The sequence below is a fragment of the Trachinotus anak genome, unplaced genomic scaffold (assembly GCF_046630095.1).
Source record: "Trachinotus anak isolate AG129_WGS33_773 ecotype Australia unplaced genomic scaffold, CSIRO_AGI_Tana_v1 ptg000020l, whole genome shotgun sequence".
Taxonomy (NCBI): Eukaryota; Metazoa; Chordata; class Actinopteri; order Carangiformes; family Carangidae; genus Trachinotus; species Trachinotus anak.
The window spans coordinates 8,244,175-8,264,480 of NW_027273871.1; the positions used below are offsets into that span (position 1 = coordinate 8,244,175).

At 47.4% G+C, this 20,306-nt stretch overlaps 2 protein-coding genes across 7 annotated transcripts in view; both read left to right on the forward strand.

The window, feature by feature from the left end:
* The window catches only part of LOC139637465 (rap1 GTPase-activating protein 2-like), a 31,993-nt gene extending 25,185 nt beyond the window's left edge, over positions 1-6,808 (forward strand). For 4 of the 5 annotated variants that reach the window (XM_071506196.1, XM_071506192.1, XM_071506194.1 and 1 more), the window contains 14 exons: positions 340-440; positions 1,407-1,536; positions 2,239-2,394; positions 2,697-2,768; positions 2,847-2,933; positions 3,088-3,234; positions 3,708-3,812; positions 3,939-4,030; positions 4,118-4,222; positions 4,318-4,405; positions 4,603-4,669; positions 4,780-4,850; positions 5,776-5,806; positions 6,413-6,808. In XM_071506196.1, the coding sequence (XP_071362297.1) occupies positions 340-440; positions 1,407-1,536; positions 2,239-2,394; positions 2,697-2,768; positions 2,847-2,933; positions 3,088-3,234; positions 3,708-3,812; positions 3,939-4,030; positions 4,118-4,222; positions 4,318-4,405; positions 4,603-4,669; positions 4,780-4,850; positions 5,776-5,787 (1,233 nt within the window). In that variant the 3' untranslated portion in view covers positions 5,788-5,806; positions 6,413-6,808. The remainder of the gene's footprint in view (positions 1-339; positions 441-1,406; positions 1,537-2,238; positions 2,395-2,696; positions 2,769-2,846; positions 2,934-3,087; positions 3,235-3,707; positions 3,813-3,938; positions 4,031-4,117; positions 4,223-4,317; positions 4,406-4,602; positions 4,670-4,779; positions 4,851-5,775; positions 5,807-6,412) is intronic. The other variant, XM_071506193.1, reaches the window with a different exon arrangement.
* Positions 6,809-10,711: 3,903 nt separating this feature from the next.
* On the forward strand, positions 10,712-20,306 carry ncbp3 (nuclear cap binding subunit 3). 2 transcript variants are annotated; one of them, XM_071506127.1, is made up of 13 exons: positions 10,712-10,914; positions 12,382-12,447; positions 13,029-13,134; positions 13,439-13,564; positions 13,689-13,814; positions 13,889-14,046; positions 14,221-14,329; positions 16,151-16,250; positions 16,666-16,775; positions 17,264-17,573; positions 17,659-17,813; positions 17,897-18,058; positions 18,224-20,306. In XM_071506127.1, the coding sequence occupies exons 1-13, from the start codon at positions 10,741-10,743 to the stop codon at positions 18,580-18,582; spliced, it is 2,061 nt and encodes a 686-aa protein (XP_071362228.1). In that variant the 5' UTR covers positions 10,712-10,740; the 3' UTR covers positions 18,583-20,306. The 2 variants fall into 2 exon arrangements, with proteins under 2 accessions (XP_071362228.1, XP_071362229.1); XM_071506128.1 differs by having other exon boundaries at positions 17,659-17,804; positions 18,224-18,727.

Below are 20,306 nucleotides of genomic sequence, written 5' to 3' on the forward strand. Positions count from 1 at the left end.
TGCTGTGTAGACACAAAATCCTGGTCCAGTATAACATAATGTGTATTTCATATTCATGTTGATTTACTCACACTTACCCGGGGTGGGGTCATGGTGGCAAGCAGGCTAAGCGGGGTATTCCAGACATCACTCTCTCCAGCAAAGCTTTCCAGCTCCTCCTGGGGGATTTTGTAATCATATCAAAATGATGTCAAATTCTTGTCCTTTCTTCTGGAGCATTACAATGATTTGTTTGCGTGGGAAGAAGCTCTTCATGTCCCACGGTTGTTTTCTAATGTAGATCACATGTGATCATGTGACTGTGTTGTGAGTGTGACGGGGCTGTTACCTGTGCGTCAGGTGTCTGAGGAGGAGCTGTTCAGGAACAACGAGGAGACGCCGGCGTTCACAGAGTTTCTGCAGCAGCTTGGAGACACGGTGGAGCTGCAGGACTTCAAAGGGTGAGTCGATCAGAGTAAAGACACATGAGACAACACAACATGTACAATTACAGCAGCACAGTTACACACGAGAAAGTTTTAAACCACAGAAAACAACAGGGACAAAGAAATTACAAATGAAAACTAAATAAATCTGTTTTCAAAGACCCTATTTTAATACTGAGAAAAAATTCACAGAGGAGAGACTCAGATCCTCTCCTCTGATTGGCTGACTGACCTGTTGTTACTAGCGCTCCAGAGAGAAGCCTGAGAGAGGAGATGTAAAACTACACTGAGATGGTTTTTGGTTCTTAAAACCACAGATATATCTTCTGATAGAGATCAACACTCAGATACAACACTGTGTAAAATGTGGGACCTTTAACTTATTGAAACTTGAACTGGGCCGGGACTTTAAAGTGTCAATAATTAAATGATTATTTGCCAGAGTTTTAATAAGCAACAAAAAAATCTTTTATTCATGTTTTCCTAAAGTTCCTCCAGACATATTCAAGGATTCATTACCACAGGGAGAGATTAGAGTTATTAGAAATATAAAATTAATTACATATTTTATATGAATAATTAATCGTCTGCATACAGCAAAACTTTATGTTCGTCATCTGGCATCAACTGTTCTCTGGAGCATTTCAGTCTCAGTAAAGATTAGAGGGTGGATACCTGACAGTCAGGTCGGGTTCAGGAGCCACCTGTGTAATCAGGGTGAGGAGGCTGTTACCATGGTAACAACAACTGTGTCAGGCTCAGACAGCTTCACTTCAACTTTAACAAAGAAAAGTTATTTCAACACTGATTCGAGATGAACAGCTCTTTATAAAGAAGAAGTTCAGATGAATTCCAGTTTGTTTCTAGAGCTTCACAGTTTCAGCTGAACTAAACCCAACAAGGGGTTACAGGTGGTTTGGAATGAAGGTTTCTCTGGGGGAACAGAAGATCATGGGAACTGTCCCTCCTCCCTGTGTGCAGGTTCCGGGGGGGTCTGGATGTGTCCCACGGTCAGACGGGGTCTCAGTCCGTCTACACCGTCCACAGACAGCAGGAGATCATGTTCCACGTCTCCACCAAACTGCCTTTCACTGAGGGAGACACACAGCAGGTAGACGCCATCGCACAACACCACACGACACACAACGTGACTCAGAAAACAGGCACAGACACAACGTGTTGTGTCGTGTTGTGTCACACAACACGACACAACACGACACAACACGACACAACACGACACAACACGACACAACATGACACAACGTGACACAACACGACACAACGTGACACAACGTGACACAACGTGACACAACGTGACACAACACGACACAACGCGACACAACACAACACAAGACACAACACGACACAACGCGACACAACACAACGTGACTCAGCAAACAGGCACAGACACAACGCCACACATCGTGACACAACACAACACTACACAACACGACACAACATGACACAACACGACACGTGACACAACATGACACAACACGACACAACACTACACAACGCAACACAACGCGACACAACAATACACAATGCGACACACTACACAACGCAACACAACACTACACAACACGACACAGTGCGACACAACGTGACACAACGCAACACAACACAACACTACACAACGCGACACATCGTGACACAACACGACACAACAGCACACATCGTGACACAACACTACACAACGCAACACAACGCAACACAACGCGACACAACGCAACACAACACAGCACGTGATATGTGATGCGATGACATCATGACACAGGATGATGTCACCTAAGTCAAGAAACTTCTTCTTCAGCTTCAGAGAAAACGTCACATTGGAAATGACATCGTGGCGGTGGTGTTTCAAGAGGAGGCCACGCCCTTTGTTCCCGACATGATCGCCTCCAACTTCCTGCACGCCTTCATCCTGGTGCAGGTGGAGCAGCCCTGCTCTGACAGCACCACCTACAAGGTACCTACGTCAGCTTCGTTTCCTGTTACACACCGAGTCAATCTTCTTCAACTCCCCATATAAAACTGTGTGGAGGAAAATGTGAGGAAGGACTCAGTTACCCATGATTCACAGCATTATCAGGCTGCTGAGAATCAGACATTTGGAGTCGCTGACGTTAGCTTGATGCGCTAACAGCAAACGCACACGTGTAGAAACGTGTTGATGTCAGATCAGGGACACCAGCCACACAAAACACACCAGTGAACTTTAACCAGTGATGTTTCTGTTTACCTGACAGTAGAAACTGTTGTGATTGACAGGTGTCCGTCACAGCGCGAGAAGACGTACCTCCGTTTGGCCCACCCCTCCCAAATCCAGCCGTCTTTAAGAAGGTGGGGCACAACCTTTTTTGGAGGTTGTTTGATAAAACCTGACATGAAAACATTTAATAATATGAACTTTTGTTTCAGGGTCCAGGGTTCAGGGAGTTTCTTCTCACTAAGCTCATCAACGCAGAGCTGGCCTGCTACAAGAGCGACCGCTTCGCCCGACTGGAGGTGAACACCTGCAGGACTCAGAAGGCTGCCTCTTGTTTCTAACAGAGATTATAAAGACTCAAACTAAGATCTAATATGAATAAGTATATGAATATAATATAAATGAGTCCAGGAGCAACAGAGTCCTTCTAAAACTGAGTGTGTATTTGTTTAGGAGCGGACCCGGGCCGCCCTGCTCGACAGCCTCCATGACGAGCTGCACAGACGCTCCCAGAGCATGCTGGGTCTGACATCAGGTCTGGAGGAGGAGGGCCGAGCTGAGAACGGACACGCCCACGGAGGACTGCTGGAGTCCATCAAGGTGAGTGTGTTTATGTTCTTTCTTTCTTTCTTTCTTTCTTTCTTTCTACCTTTAATTTCTCTGATCAGACCACCAGAGTTTAATCCACCAGTGTATTGACCTGTAATGACCTGTGATGACCTGTATTGACCTGTGATGACCTGTATTGACCTGTAATGACCTGTGATGACCTGTATTGACCTGTGATGACCTGTGATGACCTGTGATGACCTGTATTGACCTGTGATGACCTGTGATGACCTGTGATGACCTGTGATGACCTGTGATGACCTGTGATGACCTGTATTGACCTGTGATGACCTGTGATGACCTGTGATGACCTGTATTGACCTGTATTTACCTGTAATAACTTGTATTGACCTGTATTGACCTGTATTAAAGTTACATCGTGCTGCTTTAACTGTGTTAAAGTTTGAACTCATTTTGGATCTGACAGAGTGTTTGAGTGTGTCTGACTTTTTCATCCATCTCAGAGGGCGATGCGAGGACGGAGTGTTTCCATGGAGACCATGTCACGGGGTGGGGCAGGTCTGCCCACTAGCCTGAGTGGGGGGGGTCTGGCACACATCAGCGCTGAGGTGAGCAGAGGTCAAAGTTGTCTCTTTGTTTTTCCTTCAGTGCTCGCTGTCGTTATTCTGTGATTGTGTGCGTTGTGAGTGTCGCTCTGTGTTAACAGCTGGTGTGTTTTGTGTGTTTGTCGTCAGTACAACGTAAAATCTCCTGTGAAGAGGCGTTCAGGACTTTTTCCTCGTCTGCTGAGCGTCGACAGCCAAACAGAGAAACACAACCAGAGAAGGTGACGTTTGATTCAGACTCATGACGCAAACACTCAGCACAGAGACTCTTCATGTGACTGTTTAACACGTTTGTCTTCACGCATCAGTCTCCTCAGCGAGCAGAGGAGCTTCGACAGCTGCCAGCCGACACTGGAGGTCAGGTCAGAGCTTCCATCCAATCCCAGCTCCCCAGAGGCGGGACAACGGGACAGGTGAGTGTGTAACTGGGCAGGTAAACACAGAACACAAACCAGGAGATGCAGGAACATTGTGTTAAATACACATCCTGATGTTTTCATATCTGCAGGATTCACGTGAAGAAGGAGAGCAGTAAGATTTCCAGATCAACATCCAGCACCTGCAGCTTCAGCGTCCCAGCTGACGACACACACCTGGTGAGACAACACACTCACAGCCACAGCACAGTTCTGGGGCCACATCCTTCATCAGGGGAACATTTTGCCCTCAGGGTGGCTCCGGACAGATCAGGACATTTAAACAGGAGATCGTGTCAGTTCTCACAGTGACGCTGGATTTCAAATTAAAAGCAGAAATGAGCAGCTTTAATAAACATCTGTCTGTCTGTCCTCAGCTCGCTCAGGCTGCTGCAGGAGAGGGTCAAAGTTCAAGTCCGCTCATCGTCTGTCGCAGCCCGACAGGTTCAGTGTGACACAGTTTCACACAGACACACACAACTACACGCACACACACACACAGAGTCAGTACAGTGTCTCTGCATCAGTTTCACTTCATGTCTTTTCATTTTCAGAGATGAAGAATAAAAATTCTCCCAGATCCAACCTCAAGTTCCGTTTTGACAAGCTGAGTCACTCTGCTGCAGTAAGTGTGTGTCTGTGTCTGTGTCTGTGTGTGTGTGTCTGTCTGTGTGTTGTCAGCTCCACCTGTGAGATGTCCATGTGTTTGTGATTATAAAGCAGGTCTAGGTTCTATATTAATACTGTGTAAGTATCAAAGCCTCAGTCCACAGAGAAATGCACACAGCCTGTATTCAGACACTGAGCCTTAAAACCAGCCGTCAGGACTTCTGGAACTTTGTGATGTCACAACAAAGCAGTCACTCAAAGGAGTTTTAAATCGAAAGCAACTGGACTTGGTCATTTGTCTAGGAAGACGTTTCACCTCTCATCCAAGAGGCTTCATCAGTTCTTTCTCGCACCTGACCAGGCTGGGACTGGTCCCAGTCCAGTTGCTTTCGATTTAAAACTCCTTTGAGATACTATGACCTGGACAAATGAGAATATTCACAGGCCAACAAAGCAGTCACCACCCTCAGCCATGCCCCAAGCCCTGCCCACCTGGACCCACCATCCAACCTTACAGGATTTGGTTACTTTGAAATCTGCTTCATTTTCATTAGATCATTCAGAAAACAGTCAGCCAATCAGAGGAGAGGCTCAGATCCTCTCTTCTGATTGGCTGACTGACCTGTTGTTACTAGAGCTCCAGAGAGAACCTGAGAGAGGAGATGTAAAACTACACTGAGATGGTTTCTGGTTCTTTAAACCACAGATATATCTTCTGATGGAGATCAACACAGTATCGTTGTAACAAACTACAACTGTTATAATTTCACCTGTTACTGGTCGATGACTTGACACAGACGACTGAGTCACAGAAAGGCAGACAGGGAATTTCCTCATCCAATCAGAGCGCGACACAGCAGACGACCTGCTGACCTCACCTGTGGTGTGTGTCTCAGTGACTGATGAACAGATGTTTTCTCTAACACTTGTCTTGTCATCAGCAGGGACATTAGACTGTGGACAGCTGTGGAGGTACGTACACCACTGAATCATATTCATCATCATAAAACTTTATTGATGAAGCACTAATTAAAATTACAAGACGGCAGAATTCTGTGGGTGTATCTTTACATATTTGATGTGTCTGTCTGTCCCACTCTCGTGGACATGATTTCACAGTAATGTCTTTATGGAACTTCTTCAAACTTGGCACAAACATTCACGTCGACTCAAAGATGAACTGAATAAACAGGGATATGATCTGAAATTAGTCTGAGTGGTGGAGCCTCGAGGCTGTAACTCTAGTTCTAGCTGTTTGCAGATGTACATGTAAATACAACCTGTATGTGTTACTGCACAACAACACACAGGTGAACACACACCACCACACAGGAGCTTCCTTTGTTATATTACTGTTATGGACATTAAATATTTAAATTCACGATCTTCTGAAACCAAACCTGCTCCTGGATGTGACCAGTGACACAGTTCAACACTTTGGTTCAGGACCGTCTCCACACGGACATGTCTCCACACATGTCAACCTGCTGGAACTGAAGTCTGGAGGTTGTGTTGTTGTTGTAGTTTGAGTTTTGATTAAATTTTTTTATCAGTTTTATTTTTCTTTGCGTTTTGCAGATTAACAACAAAGAAGTTCAGACAAACATCAGAGGAGGAGGAGGAGGATACACACACACACACACACACACACACACACACACACAGGTGAAAAAGGGAAAACACTTCAACATTCCTCCCTCACTGCTGCATCTCTTCAGACCCGCAGGACTGTGAACAGAGTGAACGCTCTGCTCCTCGTTCAGCCGCTCACCTTCATCATCATCTTCACCAAACAGACAGTTTGTGTGATGCAGGAGCTGCTGTCTGTTCTCTGCCAAAGATTGTTTATGAGGTAAAAGAAGCATCACTCTGTAACACCACTGTTGACTGAGTGTTTCTCCAACAGAGTGATACATCTTCTCTCCAGCTGATGGCTTCGCATCAGGAGTCACATTGTTCCTCTTAAATACGGTATCAGCTCACAGTCTGTAGGGAGGTCCTGACCCTGACCCTGACCCTGACCCTGACCCTGACCCTGATCCTGACCCTGACCCAGATCCAGATCCAGATCCAGATCCAGATCCAGATCCTGACCCTGACCCTGACCCTGACCCTGACCCAGACCCAGACCCAGACCCTGACCCTGACCCTGACCCAGATCCAGATCCAGATCCTGATCCTGATCCTGATCCTGACCCTGACCCAGATCCTGACCCTGACCCTGACCCAGACCCTGACCCTGACCCTGACCCTGACCCTGACCCTGACCCAGATCCTGACCCTGACCCTGACCCTGACCCTGACCCTGACCCAGACCCTGACCCTGACCCTGACCCTGACCCTGACCCTGACCCTGATCCAGATCCTGACCCTGACCCAGACCCTGACCCTGACCCTGACCCTGACCCAGATCCAGATCCAGATCCTGATCCTGATCCTGATCCTGACCCTGACCCAGATCCTGACCCTGACCCTGACCCAGACCCTGACCCTGACCCTGACCCTGACCCTGACCCTGACCCTGACCCAGATCCTGACCCTGACCCTGACCCTGACCCTGACCCTGACCCAGACCCTGACCCTGACCCTGACCCTGACCCTGACCCTGACCCTGATCCAGATCCTGACCCTGACCCTGACCCTGATCCAGATCCTGACCCTGACCCTGACCCTGACCCTGATCCTGATCCTGACCCTGATCCAGATCCTGATCCTGACCCCAGTCCTTCATGGGGGGGAACCTGCTGATCCAGAGTCTTTTATTTACTAGAGGTTGATTAAATCTGTCTGACACTGAGGTAACAGCTGTAGGTCCTGATGAATGTGATGACATGCAGTGATCCACTAGAGAAAAGAGGTCTCACTCTGAACACAAACACTCTGACTGTGTCACAGAATGGAGCTTCTTCCCCAAACAGACACACAGACCGACGACAGACGGGCGTCATGATGTTTAACATGCGATGAACACTTGAACGCAGCCTGCAGAGGTCGAGCTCTGTTTACACAGAACCTACAGTCACATGATCCCTGCACCCCTACAGATCTGTGTCTCAGGTTCAGACCACTCTTGGTTTTCCCACAATGCACCACCCAAAGACGTGTAATAAAGAAAGTAAGTGATGGTAAACAGACTGACCAATCAGGCAAGAGAGGCCATAATCACATTTCACAAACTGGGACCAGTGGATTTTGAGCATTTTTGCTTGAAAAATAACTTTAAAAATTAATCAATTATCAGACGTCTTCTGTCAATCAACTAATTGATCAATCACCTGAGCGTTTCTGCTCCAGAGTGCAGGATGGTTTTATGGGGAGGTGATGCTGGGGGTCAGTAGGGGCCCCTCAGGAGGTGAGGTGAGATCGGCTGTAACGACACTGAGCAGAACTGAGGCCTGAAGTTCACTGAAAACATCGTCCAGGAAAACATTTCATTCCCATCAGGTGTGGATTTGTAGTTTTAATGAATCCAATGTGCATCAATACTCGTTCGTCCCTGTCAACAGATCCACAGTTTAAAAACTGCAGAGGCTCAAACTGTGTCTCAGTTCAGGGGCCACGTCCTGAGGAGGACGAAGTGAGCTGGTCTGGTCTACAGAGGATTTTCACTTTGCGTCACCAGCAGCTCTTACTGTTGCACTGCAAGGTTTGACAGCACTTAACTTTTTAACAAAAACGTGAGGTTTTTACTATAGACTGTAAATAAAGATGGACGTAGTCTCTGTGACGTCACCCAGGCGTCCAGCTAACTCCCGGCTAATCCAAAAACAGGCAAAGAGCACATACGCTCACCCACCTGTCACTCAAATAGGCCCCGCCTTCAATTATTCATAACTTTAGTCCTTAATAAAATGTAAACAGGTGAGTTCTATAAAATTCAAAATGATCTCTAGAGACCAGAACAGTTTGTGTACCAGGCTGTAAACATGTTTCTTTCTGCTGTAAAGACATTTGAACATGGGAGTCTCTGGGACTGACTCACTGCTGGAGCCAGACTCTAGTGGTCGTTAGAGGAACTGCCGCTCTTCAGCCCCAGAGGTTGATGCCTGAGGTTTCGGGGCCCGTGGTGTTAACAGTTGTACCGTCAGCTGTTGATCTGAGCTAAAACCCAAAACTTACATTTAAAGTGTGAGAAGGAAAAGGATTTGAAGGAGCCTTTGAAATGGGAAAGTCTAGTTGCGCCGCTGTGACGTAGTCAGTGTTAAAATACAGCCTGTGAAGGACGTGGCCCCTTTGGCCCCTGAACCTGGACACAGCTTGAGTCTCAAACACTTCATGTTGCCCCGGTTCATGACAGCAGCTCTGCTCTGTTCACATGAATGAAGTGGCTCCTCCAGGTTTCATTGGTCTCTGCACTAACGATGTTTGCAGTGAACACTCACCTTCATGTTGCTCTGGATCTGACTGACTGTTAAACACTGTAAATGTAGTTTCTTCTTCTCTGTCCCTGAGAGGTTCAGATGATGTCTGTGTCAGAACGGCCCCCAAGTTACATTAACATCACATTTATTGTCACACTGTGGTAAAAAGAAGCTGAACTGCTGTTTGATGCAAAAACTGACAAAGTGACAACTGATGTATATTTTGCACTAAAATGACAGAAAGCTCTGTGGCTCTTCCTCTGTGGATGTTATATATACATGAATATGTCCAGACTGACCGATACTAACCGAACTGTAACTGTCTCGATTGCACTGAAAGCACAAACTGTTCCTCTTCTCGCTCCAATTTCAGGTGTTAATCTTTTTTTCTGTCTTCATATTTTTTGCAAAATAAGAGTAATAATTTATTTTGAAAGGGGATGATGAGAGGCAGGAAGTAGCATAAATACAAAGATGTCTGTGTGTTTCTATTCAATGTTTCTGCATCATGATGGAAATCTGAGATTTCTGTGATTCTGACATGAAAATCTGATGATATAAAGTTTCTGCAGGACAAGACTGTGTCCCTGTTTCATTGACTTCTGTGGTGTGTGTGTGTGTGTGTGTGAGAGAGAGAGACTTAATGTTTCCAGTTAATTTTGCCATCAGTAAAACAGTCAGATCTATTGCTGGGTGATAAAACTTAATAATTATCCTGAAAAACATTCCAACAAAATTTTATATATATATAATTTTTATAATAATAATATGATATAATAACATTTCTTGAATTGAATTTAGTTACTTTACACATAAATCACATATATACAAGTATATGAAAGCCTGTCATTTGTTTTATGAGACTCCAGTGCTTTATTATTATTGTAGTTGTGATTACATATTATATATTTTACGTATCCCTCCAGCCTGTGGGTGATCTGTGAGCCTGCTCCGTCTTCCCTGAAGAAAAGCTTCATGTAAAAAGTCAAACACAGTTTTTCAAATATGTGAATCTGCTGCTTTTTCCATTGAAGAACGTTGATTTATTTTGTTCATGTTTAAGTTTGGACAAAACAGACATCATGAGGGTGACTGACCACCTTTCTCACTGTTTTCTGAATTTTTACAAACCAGTCAGTGAATTAAAGGGGAAATGATCAGCAATCAGCAGATTGATCCATAATGAAATTAATCATCAGTTGCAGTCCAGAGTAAAATAGTTAAATAGTAAAATAATCTGCTGCTTGCTGCCTGTGATAATAATGAATAATAATCTCCTGGTGTAATATATCATCACAGGGGCCATGAGTACTTTTACTTATATTTTATATTTTTACTAATATTTTCCTGATCACGCTCACGTACTTTTACTAACAGGACTTTAGTGAAGAAGTACTTTTCCTGATCAAAGGTCTGCGCTCCTCCTCCTGTGCTCGGTGGCGCCAGTGCTCCGGGGGAACGGTTCCCTCCACCGACGAAGAAGACACCGGGAACCGCTGCCGGGTCAGGGGTCAGCGGCGGCAGGCGTTGTTCGCAGGCAGCGCCATGGCGGCAGCGCGTAGCTTACGGGTGTCTGTGAAATCGGACAGCGGCTCGGACTCGGACTCGGACTCCGGGTCGGACAGAGATGCACGGGAGGCCGAACCGATGGAGGTGGAGGAGGGGGAGCTGGAGGCCGAGGACATCTCCGTTAACCGCTCCCTGAAGGAGCTGGTGCCGGTAGGTGCCCGGACTAGGCCCGGTCAGACCGGGGACTGGCGTCTCCTGCGGCCGGCGGATCCGCTGGAGGTGTCGGTGTGTGGTAACCTGTAGTCCCGGCTCCGTGTCCGGGGAGCTGATGTGAGCCCCGCGGCTGTGACGGTGCCCCGGTTGACGCTTGGCCGCTGTGGGCCCGATCCGGTCCCAGTTTCTGGCGCCTTTGTTCCGCAGCTGCAGTTTTTGTTTGTTTTCACTCACTTGTTGCTGGCAGCCTCCTCATGGGCACTGCCTGTGTGGGCTCACCGCGCCGCCCGAACTCCCATAAGGAAACTGGAAAATTAATTTTTTATGGTTAAAATAACGCAGTCGACAGAAGGAGATAAAAAACCCTCTACGGTTTCTGAGACATACCCCGTCACCGATCATTCCGGCGTATTATAATCACCCACTTCAGTTTTATTATTATTTTAGTGGCAGTTCATGTGTCGTTGTCTCACAGATAATCTTCCCATTAACAAACAGTGAACCAGGGCAATAGTTAAAGCAAGAACCCAGGGCCTCAACATGAGGAGGGCCCTCAGAAAGCCTGGAATTAAACCTTAGTTTTTATCTGATTTTATCAGTATTATAATTAATCTCCAGCTGTTGGCTGAAAGCATCTGACAACACAACAGCCTCTCCTCCTCTGGAAGTGTTGTACAGTATTATATCATTTTAGATGCTTGTGATGAACATATTAACCTCTGAAATCAGTTCACTCCAGTGTTTTGATCAGTTTACTCTGGTGTTTCTCTAACATTACTGATCTGAACAAACCTTCAGCAGCACCAGGAAGTTTAATAACTCATATCATTGATCATCACAGCCTGTATTCAGAGCGGTCAGTAGGGCTGAGACTGAGTGTTCAGGCTTGATGCTGCAGCTACCTGGAAACTGGTTCATCTGGACTCTGCAGATAAAAGCTGATCGCAGCGAGGTCTCACTCTGTTTGTAATGATGAAGCACTGTGGGGCGGTTCTCCACCTTTGTCTGATGCTCCGGGAAAAATAAAAACCTCAGTAAAACTTCGCCCTGTCAGACAGTATGTTGAAAAAAGAGGCTGAAAGATGCTGAGATACAGGGTATGTGTGGTGTGGTAGTATGTTTGGTCATTGTTCTATTCTGTGAGACTTAGATTAGAATTAAAATGACAGATGTTTGAATAGGAGTTTGGTGTTTTCGCTATGTGGGAGAAGTCGATTAAACCAGGCCAGCCTCAGGGTCTCTGTTGCTGTTGAGGTTTTGTGTCCAACTTCAGGTGTTGAACGCCTTGTTTATATGTTTACTTTTATTTTAAATTCATTCATCTTACAAAAATGGTCTCCATGACGTCAACCCACCGTCGCGTTGAAAGCGGGGGCGGTTGGAGAGCTGGTGTGGCTGCAGCAGAGACTGATGAGTGAGGATGGAGGCTGAGGTCGGTCTGAGCTGTTGGATTTTGTTTTGCAGGATACAAGTCGCAGGTATGAGAACAAAGCTGGAGCCTTCATCACAGGGATCGATGTCAACTCAAAGGTACAACACTACACTGACAGACAGACAGAGTGGATCCACTTCAGTCCACTGCTTCTGATCCGTTTTCTTCTTCCCATAAAAAATGAGGAAACTGTTTTTCCATTTGGTGCAGATGAAAACACAGAGTACTAACAAACAGTTAAAGGCTGATGGGAACTGATTTATTAAAGCCCCTCCTCCAGTCAGAGATGTGTTACACTCAGTTTAACACCTGGACGTACCTGCAGGGTTTATGACATCACAACAAGTTTGGAGCCAATTAGGCTCCAATATGAAACGTGTCATGTGGAAACTTAAATCGTCCAAGTCACAAACAGAGAACGGACTTTTCAGTGAAGGAGGAGGAGATGCCTCGTTCATGTTTTGTTTTTTTTTAATGATATTCAACAAAATTTATAGAGCCTGGATTTTTACATGAGAGAAGGAAGAGACTCTGAGCCTCTCCTCTGATTGGCTGACTGTTTTCTGAGTGATCCAATAAAAATGTAGCAGATTTCAGGTAAACACACTCAGAGCTGGAACAGAAGCTCCACATGCACAGACAGCAGAGTCTTAACAGTGTGTGTCTGTTTCTCCATCAGGAGGCGATCGAGAGGAAAGAGAAGCGAGCGAGACGTTTCCATTTCCTTGGCGAGGAGAGCGTCGGACAGAGGAACGTTTTCCTGGATAAAGACACCATGAAGAAAGGTAAGAGGAGACGGAGGGACTGGACTGGTCTGAGAGACTGGGGGGGGGGGGGGGGGGGGGGGGGGCTCAGAAAGGAACCAGTCGAGGTGGATTTGGCATCTGATCCGGATGCGTCCTGAGTCCGTCCAGACCAGAGTCTGTATATCTCATCTGGCCTCAGGGGCCCTGAAGAGGAGCGGGGTACATCACTTGGGGAGGGACGTCTCAGTCAGCCTGCTGCATCTGTTGTTTACAGATGTTTACAACAGTGGGACCCTGTTGTGTGTTTGTTGAACCTGTTGTCTTCTTCTTCTGTGGTGCTCAGCCATCACCAGACTGCGCCTGGAGGCGATTCACGTGACGGGCGTGGACGACATGAGCACACAGGACGTCTTCGGGTATTTTAAGGAATATCCTCCAGCACACATCGAGTGGATCGACGACACATCCTGTAAGTACAACACACACACACACACACACACACACACACACACACACCAAACAGATAAACACAGTTACTGTTAGGTCGATGAGGACCAGGTAAATCAGAGCCTGACCACCTGATTGTTTCCTAGGTAACGTGGTCTGGCTGGATGATGACACATCCATCCGAGCCCTCATCAACACCAGCCGCATGCTTGAACCGGAGGCTGTTATCACGGAGACGGAGAGCGCCAGCCAGCCGGCCAAGCAGGGCAAAGGTCTGTGTGTAAACAAAATCACACTGTGCAGATTCTCAAAGGGGAAAGACTGACGCGTGTTTTACACCTCACAGGTCAGCGGGGTCAGGGGTCAGATGAAGAGGATGATGAAGAGGAAGAGGGCGAGGTGGAAGAGGATGAAGAGGAAACAGTGAAGAAGAGCAGCGAGGAGATCGAGGGGAAGGACAGCGACGGAGAAGTAGAGCAGAAGCCGAAGACGGAGGGTGGTCAGGTAGAGCAGAGAGTAATCTGACACCTCAGGCCGATCAGCTCTATTGATCAGTGATGACACGACCTGTGTGTGTGTGTGTGTGTGTGTGTGTGTGTGTGTGTGTGTGTGTGTGTGTGTGTGTGTGTGTGTGTGTGTGTGTGTGTGTGTGTGTGTGTGTGTGTGTGTGTGTTTCAGATGGACGACCTGTCCCGGGCAGAGAGAGAGTCTCTGATGAGAAACGACCTGCGGCCGGCGATCAAACCCTTCAAAGGAAACAAACTCTTCCTGCGCTTTGCCACACAAGGTCTCACACATACACACACACACACACACACACACACACTGTGGATCTTTGTCATTGATTTTTAGTATTTGTGTGTGTTGGTACAAATGCAGCCTCGTTCAACTGTTCTCATTCACACACACACTGTGTGATACAAACAAAACCAACAAATAAATACCAACATAAACATGACAAAAACAGCTTAATTGCTCAAGTAAAATGTCATGAACAACCTGTCACTTTACTGCATCATAATAACAATAATAATAATAATAATAATAATAAAAACCTTTATTTATTGAGCACATTTAGATGAGGGAAAACACAATCTTCTTGAGCAGAGATGAGAAAAAGGAAACAGACAGAATAAATGTTCTGACCTGAACATGATGTTTCCTGTTTCATCTCCAACAAGATGCACATTGTTCAACCACACAGTGAGAATGTTTTATAGGCCCTGCTCACACCTGCTCACACCTGCTCACACCTGCTCACACCTGGTGTTAACGTCCGTCCTGGGTGATCTGAACACACGTGGACAGCTCTGAGTTCAGGTGTGATCGCACCCAGGACACATTTGAGACCTGATCTCTCAGACCACCTTCGGATGTGGTCTGGGCCACATGTGGCCACGTTGTTGTAGCAGTGTGAACGTGACACAGTGAAGGACCGCCTCCTCTGCTGATGTCATCAGCCACAGTCTGATTAGTCCAACACAGTTTCACAATGAACCAAAAACATTTTACTTTTTCTAATAAATATTTCACTGTAGAGCTGTGAGAGACACATTGGTTCACTCAACCCCTCTGTACCTCTCTCTCTGTCCCACACACACACACACACACACACACACACACACTGACAACAACCCCCCCGTAGTGTAGCTTGTCTTCTTTCGTCTCAGTGAGCCGCTGTGTGTTTGCTCTCACCTCATTTTAACGCTCTGTAGTGACTGAGCTGTCCCTGTTGGAGCTGAACTGCCCCGACTGTGGACGAGAGCTTCTCCATCTGCCTTCTTGCTTGTTTGCCTGTGCAGCCTGAAATCACCAGGATACTCCCACATGGTTGCTTGTTATAGAATAAAAGATTGGATTGTTCTCACTTTGTTGGGGCCACTGATCTCTCAAAATGCTGTTTTTACTAAAACCCTGAAAGACCTTTTCAGGGTTCCTCACCAGTCACTGAGGCCACATCCACACCACTGTTTTCACTTTAAAACCAGAACCATCTGCGTCCAGTCGAGCGTTTTAGCTGCGTATCAGAGACGATCTGCGTCCACACCAACACACCTGAAAACACATACATGTGACCATTCAGGGCCACTGGGCAGGCACGAGCCGGTGTAAACAGGAAGCAGACTGTCCACTCTCAGGTGTGCTCAGCTGATTAGTCGCAGAAAATATTCAGACGAGGAAAGTAAAGACAGTTTTAGAGTTGACATGAAGAATTTAACTGAACAACAGCTGCTAGTAAAGACAACAAGGTCAGTAACACTTGTAATTCACGTTTTCACTGCTGGTTGTAGCAGCTGATCAGACTCAACCAGGGAGCGACCCGGTGCGTCTGCGTCACCGTTTCCAAAGGCCTCTGGTCCAGACTACAACACGACCCTGGAGTTTCCCAACTAAAATGGGGCCAGCTCCGTTTTCGAGGATCTGAAACTCAGGAGTAGTGTAAAATGAAAACGTGGTGGTGTGAACAGGGCCGTGAGATGAAGCGCCACAGTTACAGCTCTGACATGACTGAGCTGCTGATGTCCTGCTCTCTGCTGCTCCTTCTGCTGCTGCCTCAGCCGTTGAGCTGCACTGTGCTGATGAAATACTCTGTGTTTGTGTTGTGCAGATGATAAGAAGGAGCTGGGCGCCGCTCGCCGCAGCAGATACTACATGAAGTACGGAAACCCAAACTACGGAGGCATGAAGGGAATCCTCAGCAACTCCTGGTCAGACTCAAACCGCCATCACTTTATCTGAGGTTCAGATGTTTATTCACCAGGAAACGTTCTGAGCACTGTTCACATTTCATCTTTGCTTTAATTTGAAGAGCACAAAGTGAAAAGAAGAGTGTCAGGTAAAACCAGTATGATCAGAGGAGTTTCCAACATTTACACACTTCAGAGGAGTGTTAGAAACAGTGCTCCTCCCTCCTGCAGGTCGCACATTAAACCAGCTTAACTGAGTCATGTTCCTGTGTTTAGTTGTGTTTCTGAAAATGAACTTTGACACTACAACATATTGTAGGTTTGTTTTGGAAACAGCTCAGTGGCTGCTAAAGGCTTTATCTCGGTGTGTAACTGGTCAGTTTTCAGTGGTCAGAGGTTTCCTGAAGCTCCTCCCCTCTGTCTGCTCTGTGTTCAGGAAGAGGAGGTATCACAACCGCAGGATCCAGAGAGACGTCATCAAGAGCAAGAAGCCTCTGATCGGAGACAGCATGGGACACACGCCGCCGTACACACACCGCCACTCCGGTAAACACACACTGAGCCTGCTTTGTTGTGACATCACTAAGTTACAGAAGTCCTGACGCCTGGTTTTAAGGCTCAGTTTCTGAATACAGGCTGTGTGCATTTCTCTGTGGACTGAGGCTTTGATACTTTCACAGTATTAATATAGAACCTAGACCTGCTTTATAATCACAAACACATGGACATCTACCTTTAGACTGTGGAGCTTTAAGTTAAGACTGTCTCAGTGTGACGGTAACATCTCATGTCTGATCTTCAGATAAAAACCAACACAGCTCTCTTCACTTTAAAGCTTCACTTTACTTTGTGTTTTTGTGTCTGGTTCAGATTTTTGTTCAGACACTAAAACCTGCAGTGAAATGATGAGTTTTTTATTTACATCAGGATCAAAGTAAAGTCTTCTTCTCTTGGTTACCTGCTGGTGTTGTTTGATGAAATGGATTCATTTTATTTATTTAAATTATATATTTATATTATTTCTGATTTCTCAGCCGACCTGGTCAACCTGCCAGAGGAGCCCATCAAGGAGGAGGAGGAGGAGGAAGAGGACGGTGATGAGGACATGGACTCAGATGACAGGGTGGTGGAGTACAGGGAGCGAGGAGAAAGGGGTGGTGGCGGCTCGCGTTCACCGGGGGCGGGGCTTCGTAGCCGGGTGGAGCGCTCTCCTTCTCCCTGGTCGGAGTCGGACGAGATGGACTACGACCTGGAGCTGAAGATGATCTCCACGCCGTCGCCAAAGAAGAGCAAGAAGATGACGATGTACGCGGACGAGCTGGAGACTCACCTGAAGAGCATCAGGTCAGAGCTGCCGCCGCCGTCTCGTTCTCACCTGTTCTCACCTGTGTCACAGAACCCTGATGAACTTTCTTTCTCCTGTGAGCAGGAACCGGATCGGGGGGTCGGGATCTGGATCACAGAGCAGGTCCAAAACCTCGTCACCCACCAAGGTGACGGACGTCCGGCAGCTGCTGGAGGAGAAGAGACAGGGCCACTCTCAGCACAGACAGCCCCCCCCGGCAGCCAGCGGCGGTAAGACAGGTGTGCTGCTGTTAAACTGACAGGTTGGTTTGTTTCAGTCTCCCTGACACACGGCTAATGAACGCTGCTGACTGTGTTTGTAGACGTGCGGCAGAGGCTGGGGAAGAGACAACGCTCCCCCTCCCCCGTCTCCCCCAGAGAGACCCCCCCAGTCAGAGAGCCAGTCAGAGACGTTCATCGCAGACTGGGCGTGGCCAGTCAAGACAGCAGAGGCTACTCCAACACATCCAAAGACAGAAAGACAGGTACAGAGGGAACCCCCCTAACCCCCCCTCCACTTCTCTCCCTCCTCTTTTCTTCTTCTTGTCCCTGCTCCCCTCTCCCCCGTCCTTTGGTGAGCTGTCGTTGGTGTGACCGATTGATCTTGTGGTTGTGAGTTTGCAGTAACTGATGACATCACGTGTCTGTAGGCGGCCTGTGGAGCCGACTCGGCTCCGCTGACGACGGCAGCTCCGGGCGTCACGACCGCAGGCCGAGCAGCCGTGCGTCAGGCCTGTTCTCCTCCTCCTCCTCCTCATCAGCAGGGCGGCCAGACGGCGCCGCCGACAGCAGCAGCAGCAGCAGCAGCAGCAGGAGGAGGCAAGGCAACGGTGAGGAGGAAGAGGAGGAGGAGGAGGAAGACGACTCGACGCTGCAGAGGATGTGGGGCGCCATGATCAAACAGAAACAGGAGCGTCTGTCCCACAAGATAAAGAAGAGCCGACTGGACAACCTGCCGTCGCTGCAGATCGAGATCAGCCGCGACAGCAGCGACGACTCCGACGCCTGAAACTGAACTGAGGAGGAGGAGGAGGGGGAGGAGGAGGGGGAAACCTCCTCTGAGCTCACATCACACATTTCCTCCAAGTACAGTTCATATAAAGACACGAAGCTGTCAGAGCAGATCTCAGGCCAGTGTGGTGACGGGAGCTGCTGCTGTCCATGGATGGATGACTGGGCTGGGCCGCTGAGCTGGGGCCCGGGGCCCCTGTTGACCCTTAACGCTGCTGTCAGTTTGTACTGATCCTGATCAGAGTCTTTGTATGTTGAGAATCAGATTCCTGATCATCTCCACCAGGTTTCCTGAAAACAACTCTGTCACTAGGCAACAGCTCAGGAAACAGTTCAGGTTCAGGTTGGATGAAAGTGACCCAGAGAGTTGAGTCAGGGGTCAGAGGTCACTGAACCTGATTCTGCAGCATTGCATCACTGCACATGAGTGAGAAACAGTGAATGTGTGAAATGATTTGATTGGCGCTCAGACCTGGACCGACAGAGTCCAGACTCACTGACTCTGTTTTCTGTTCTGTCGTTACAAAGCTGAGAGTAGAAACCTTCAGCTGGTCCTGGTTCACTGTCAGGAACCTGAAGTGTTCCAACAACTCCCACAAATCTGACATCAGCTGATCTCAGCTCAGGTTAACTTTCATTCATATCAAATCCATCGATTTGAACCTCGAGTATGTGGATCAAACAGCTGGTGAAGGATCAGGAGTCAAACTCTGGATCAGCAGATGGTCATTGGTAAAGGACTCGGATCAGGATCAGGACATCATGTCTGCTAAATGTTACTGAAAGAAAAACAACTACAAGTGATTCTCCCATGTGGGAGGGGCCTGGGGCCTTTGGCATGTCTGTGCCCAGGGGCCCACTGTCTCCAAACCCAGCCATGCTCCTGTTCATATATTAAACATCTGTGTCGATATTTAACAGCCAGAGGCCTCTGTTGTATTCTTGTCAGGATGCGTCTCTCCTCTCACCTGACCACCTGCTCTGTCCGTCATCAGTGAATCATTCCTGCGTCACCGCAGCGATCCTCTCCTCCACCAGCTCTGACCCCTCAGCCCAGGTGGTCGAGTCGCCGCCTCGCTCAGGACCATTCCTCCTCAGCTCTGATGTGTCGACACTGCTGTCACACTCAGTACAAAACCTCATTCACAAAAAGTGTGTTTTTACATTTTCCCGGCCCCATTCGGTCTGAGCAGAGCTGTGATGCTCAGCCACGATGTCCTTCCCGTGGACCGCGAGGGGACGATGGAGACGGGCTCAGTAAACAACTCCACCTTTCGTTTCCAGACGTCAGTGTTTGGTTTGTGTTGTTGTTCCTCTTGAAGCTGAAAGAACTGATGAAACAGACTCTGAGTAAAAAGAGACAAAGGCGGAGGTGACTGTTGTGTCTGAGGATTGTCGTCAGATGGTAGACGTCCTAAATGTGGAACATTTTCTTACATTTTTTAATGATCATCATCATCATCTGTGTTATTGAGCATTGTCATGTTCCGTCATCGCTGACAGTCTGTGTGTCTGTGTGTGTGTGTGTGTGTTGACAAACACTGTATTGTCATCCTGCAGTATGACTCCAGTTACATGATTTGTGTTACTTTGTTTTCCTGTTGTTTTTTTTTTTTTAGCCAACATTTCCGGGGCCACAATGACCGTTGTCTGATCAGTGACATCAAACTGCTGGTTATGAATTTCAATAATTATTAAAATGTTGGCTCATGCTTTATTTTA

Coding starts and splice junctions, on each gene's coding strand:
- ncbp3 (XM_071506127.1), top strand. CDS start 10,741: ATGGCGGCAGCGCGTAGCTTACGGGTGTCTGTGAAATCGGACAGCGGC. Junction 10,915..12,381: donor CCCTGAAGGAGCTGGTGCCG/GTAGGTGCCCGG, acceptor TTTGTTTTGCAG/GATACAAGTCGCAGGTATGA. Junction 12,448..13,028: donor GGATCGATGTCAACTCAAAG/GTACAACACTAC, acceptor TTTCTCCATCAG/GAGGCGATCGAGAGGAAAGA.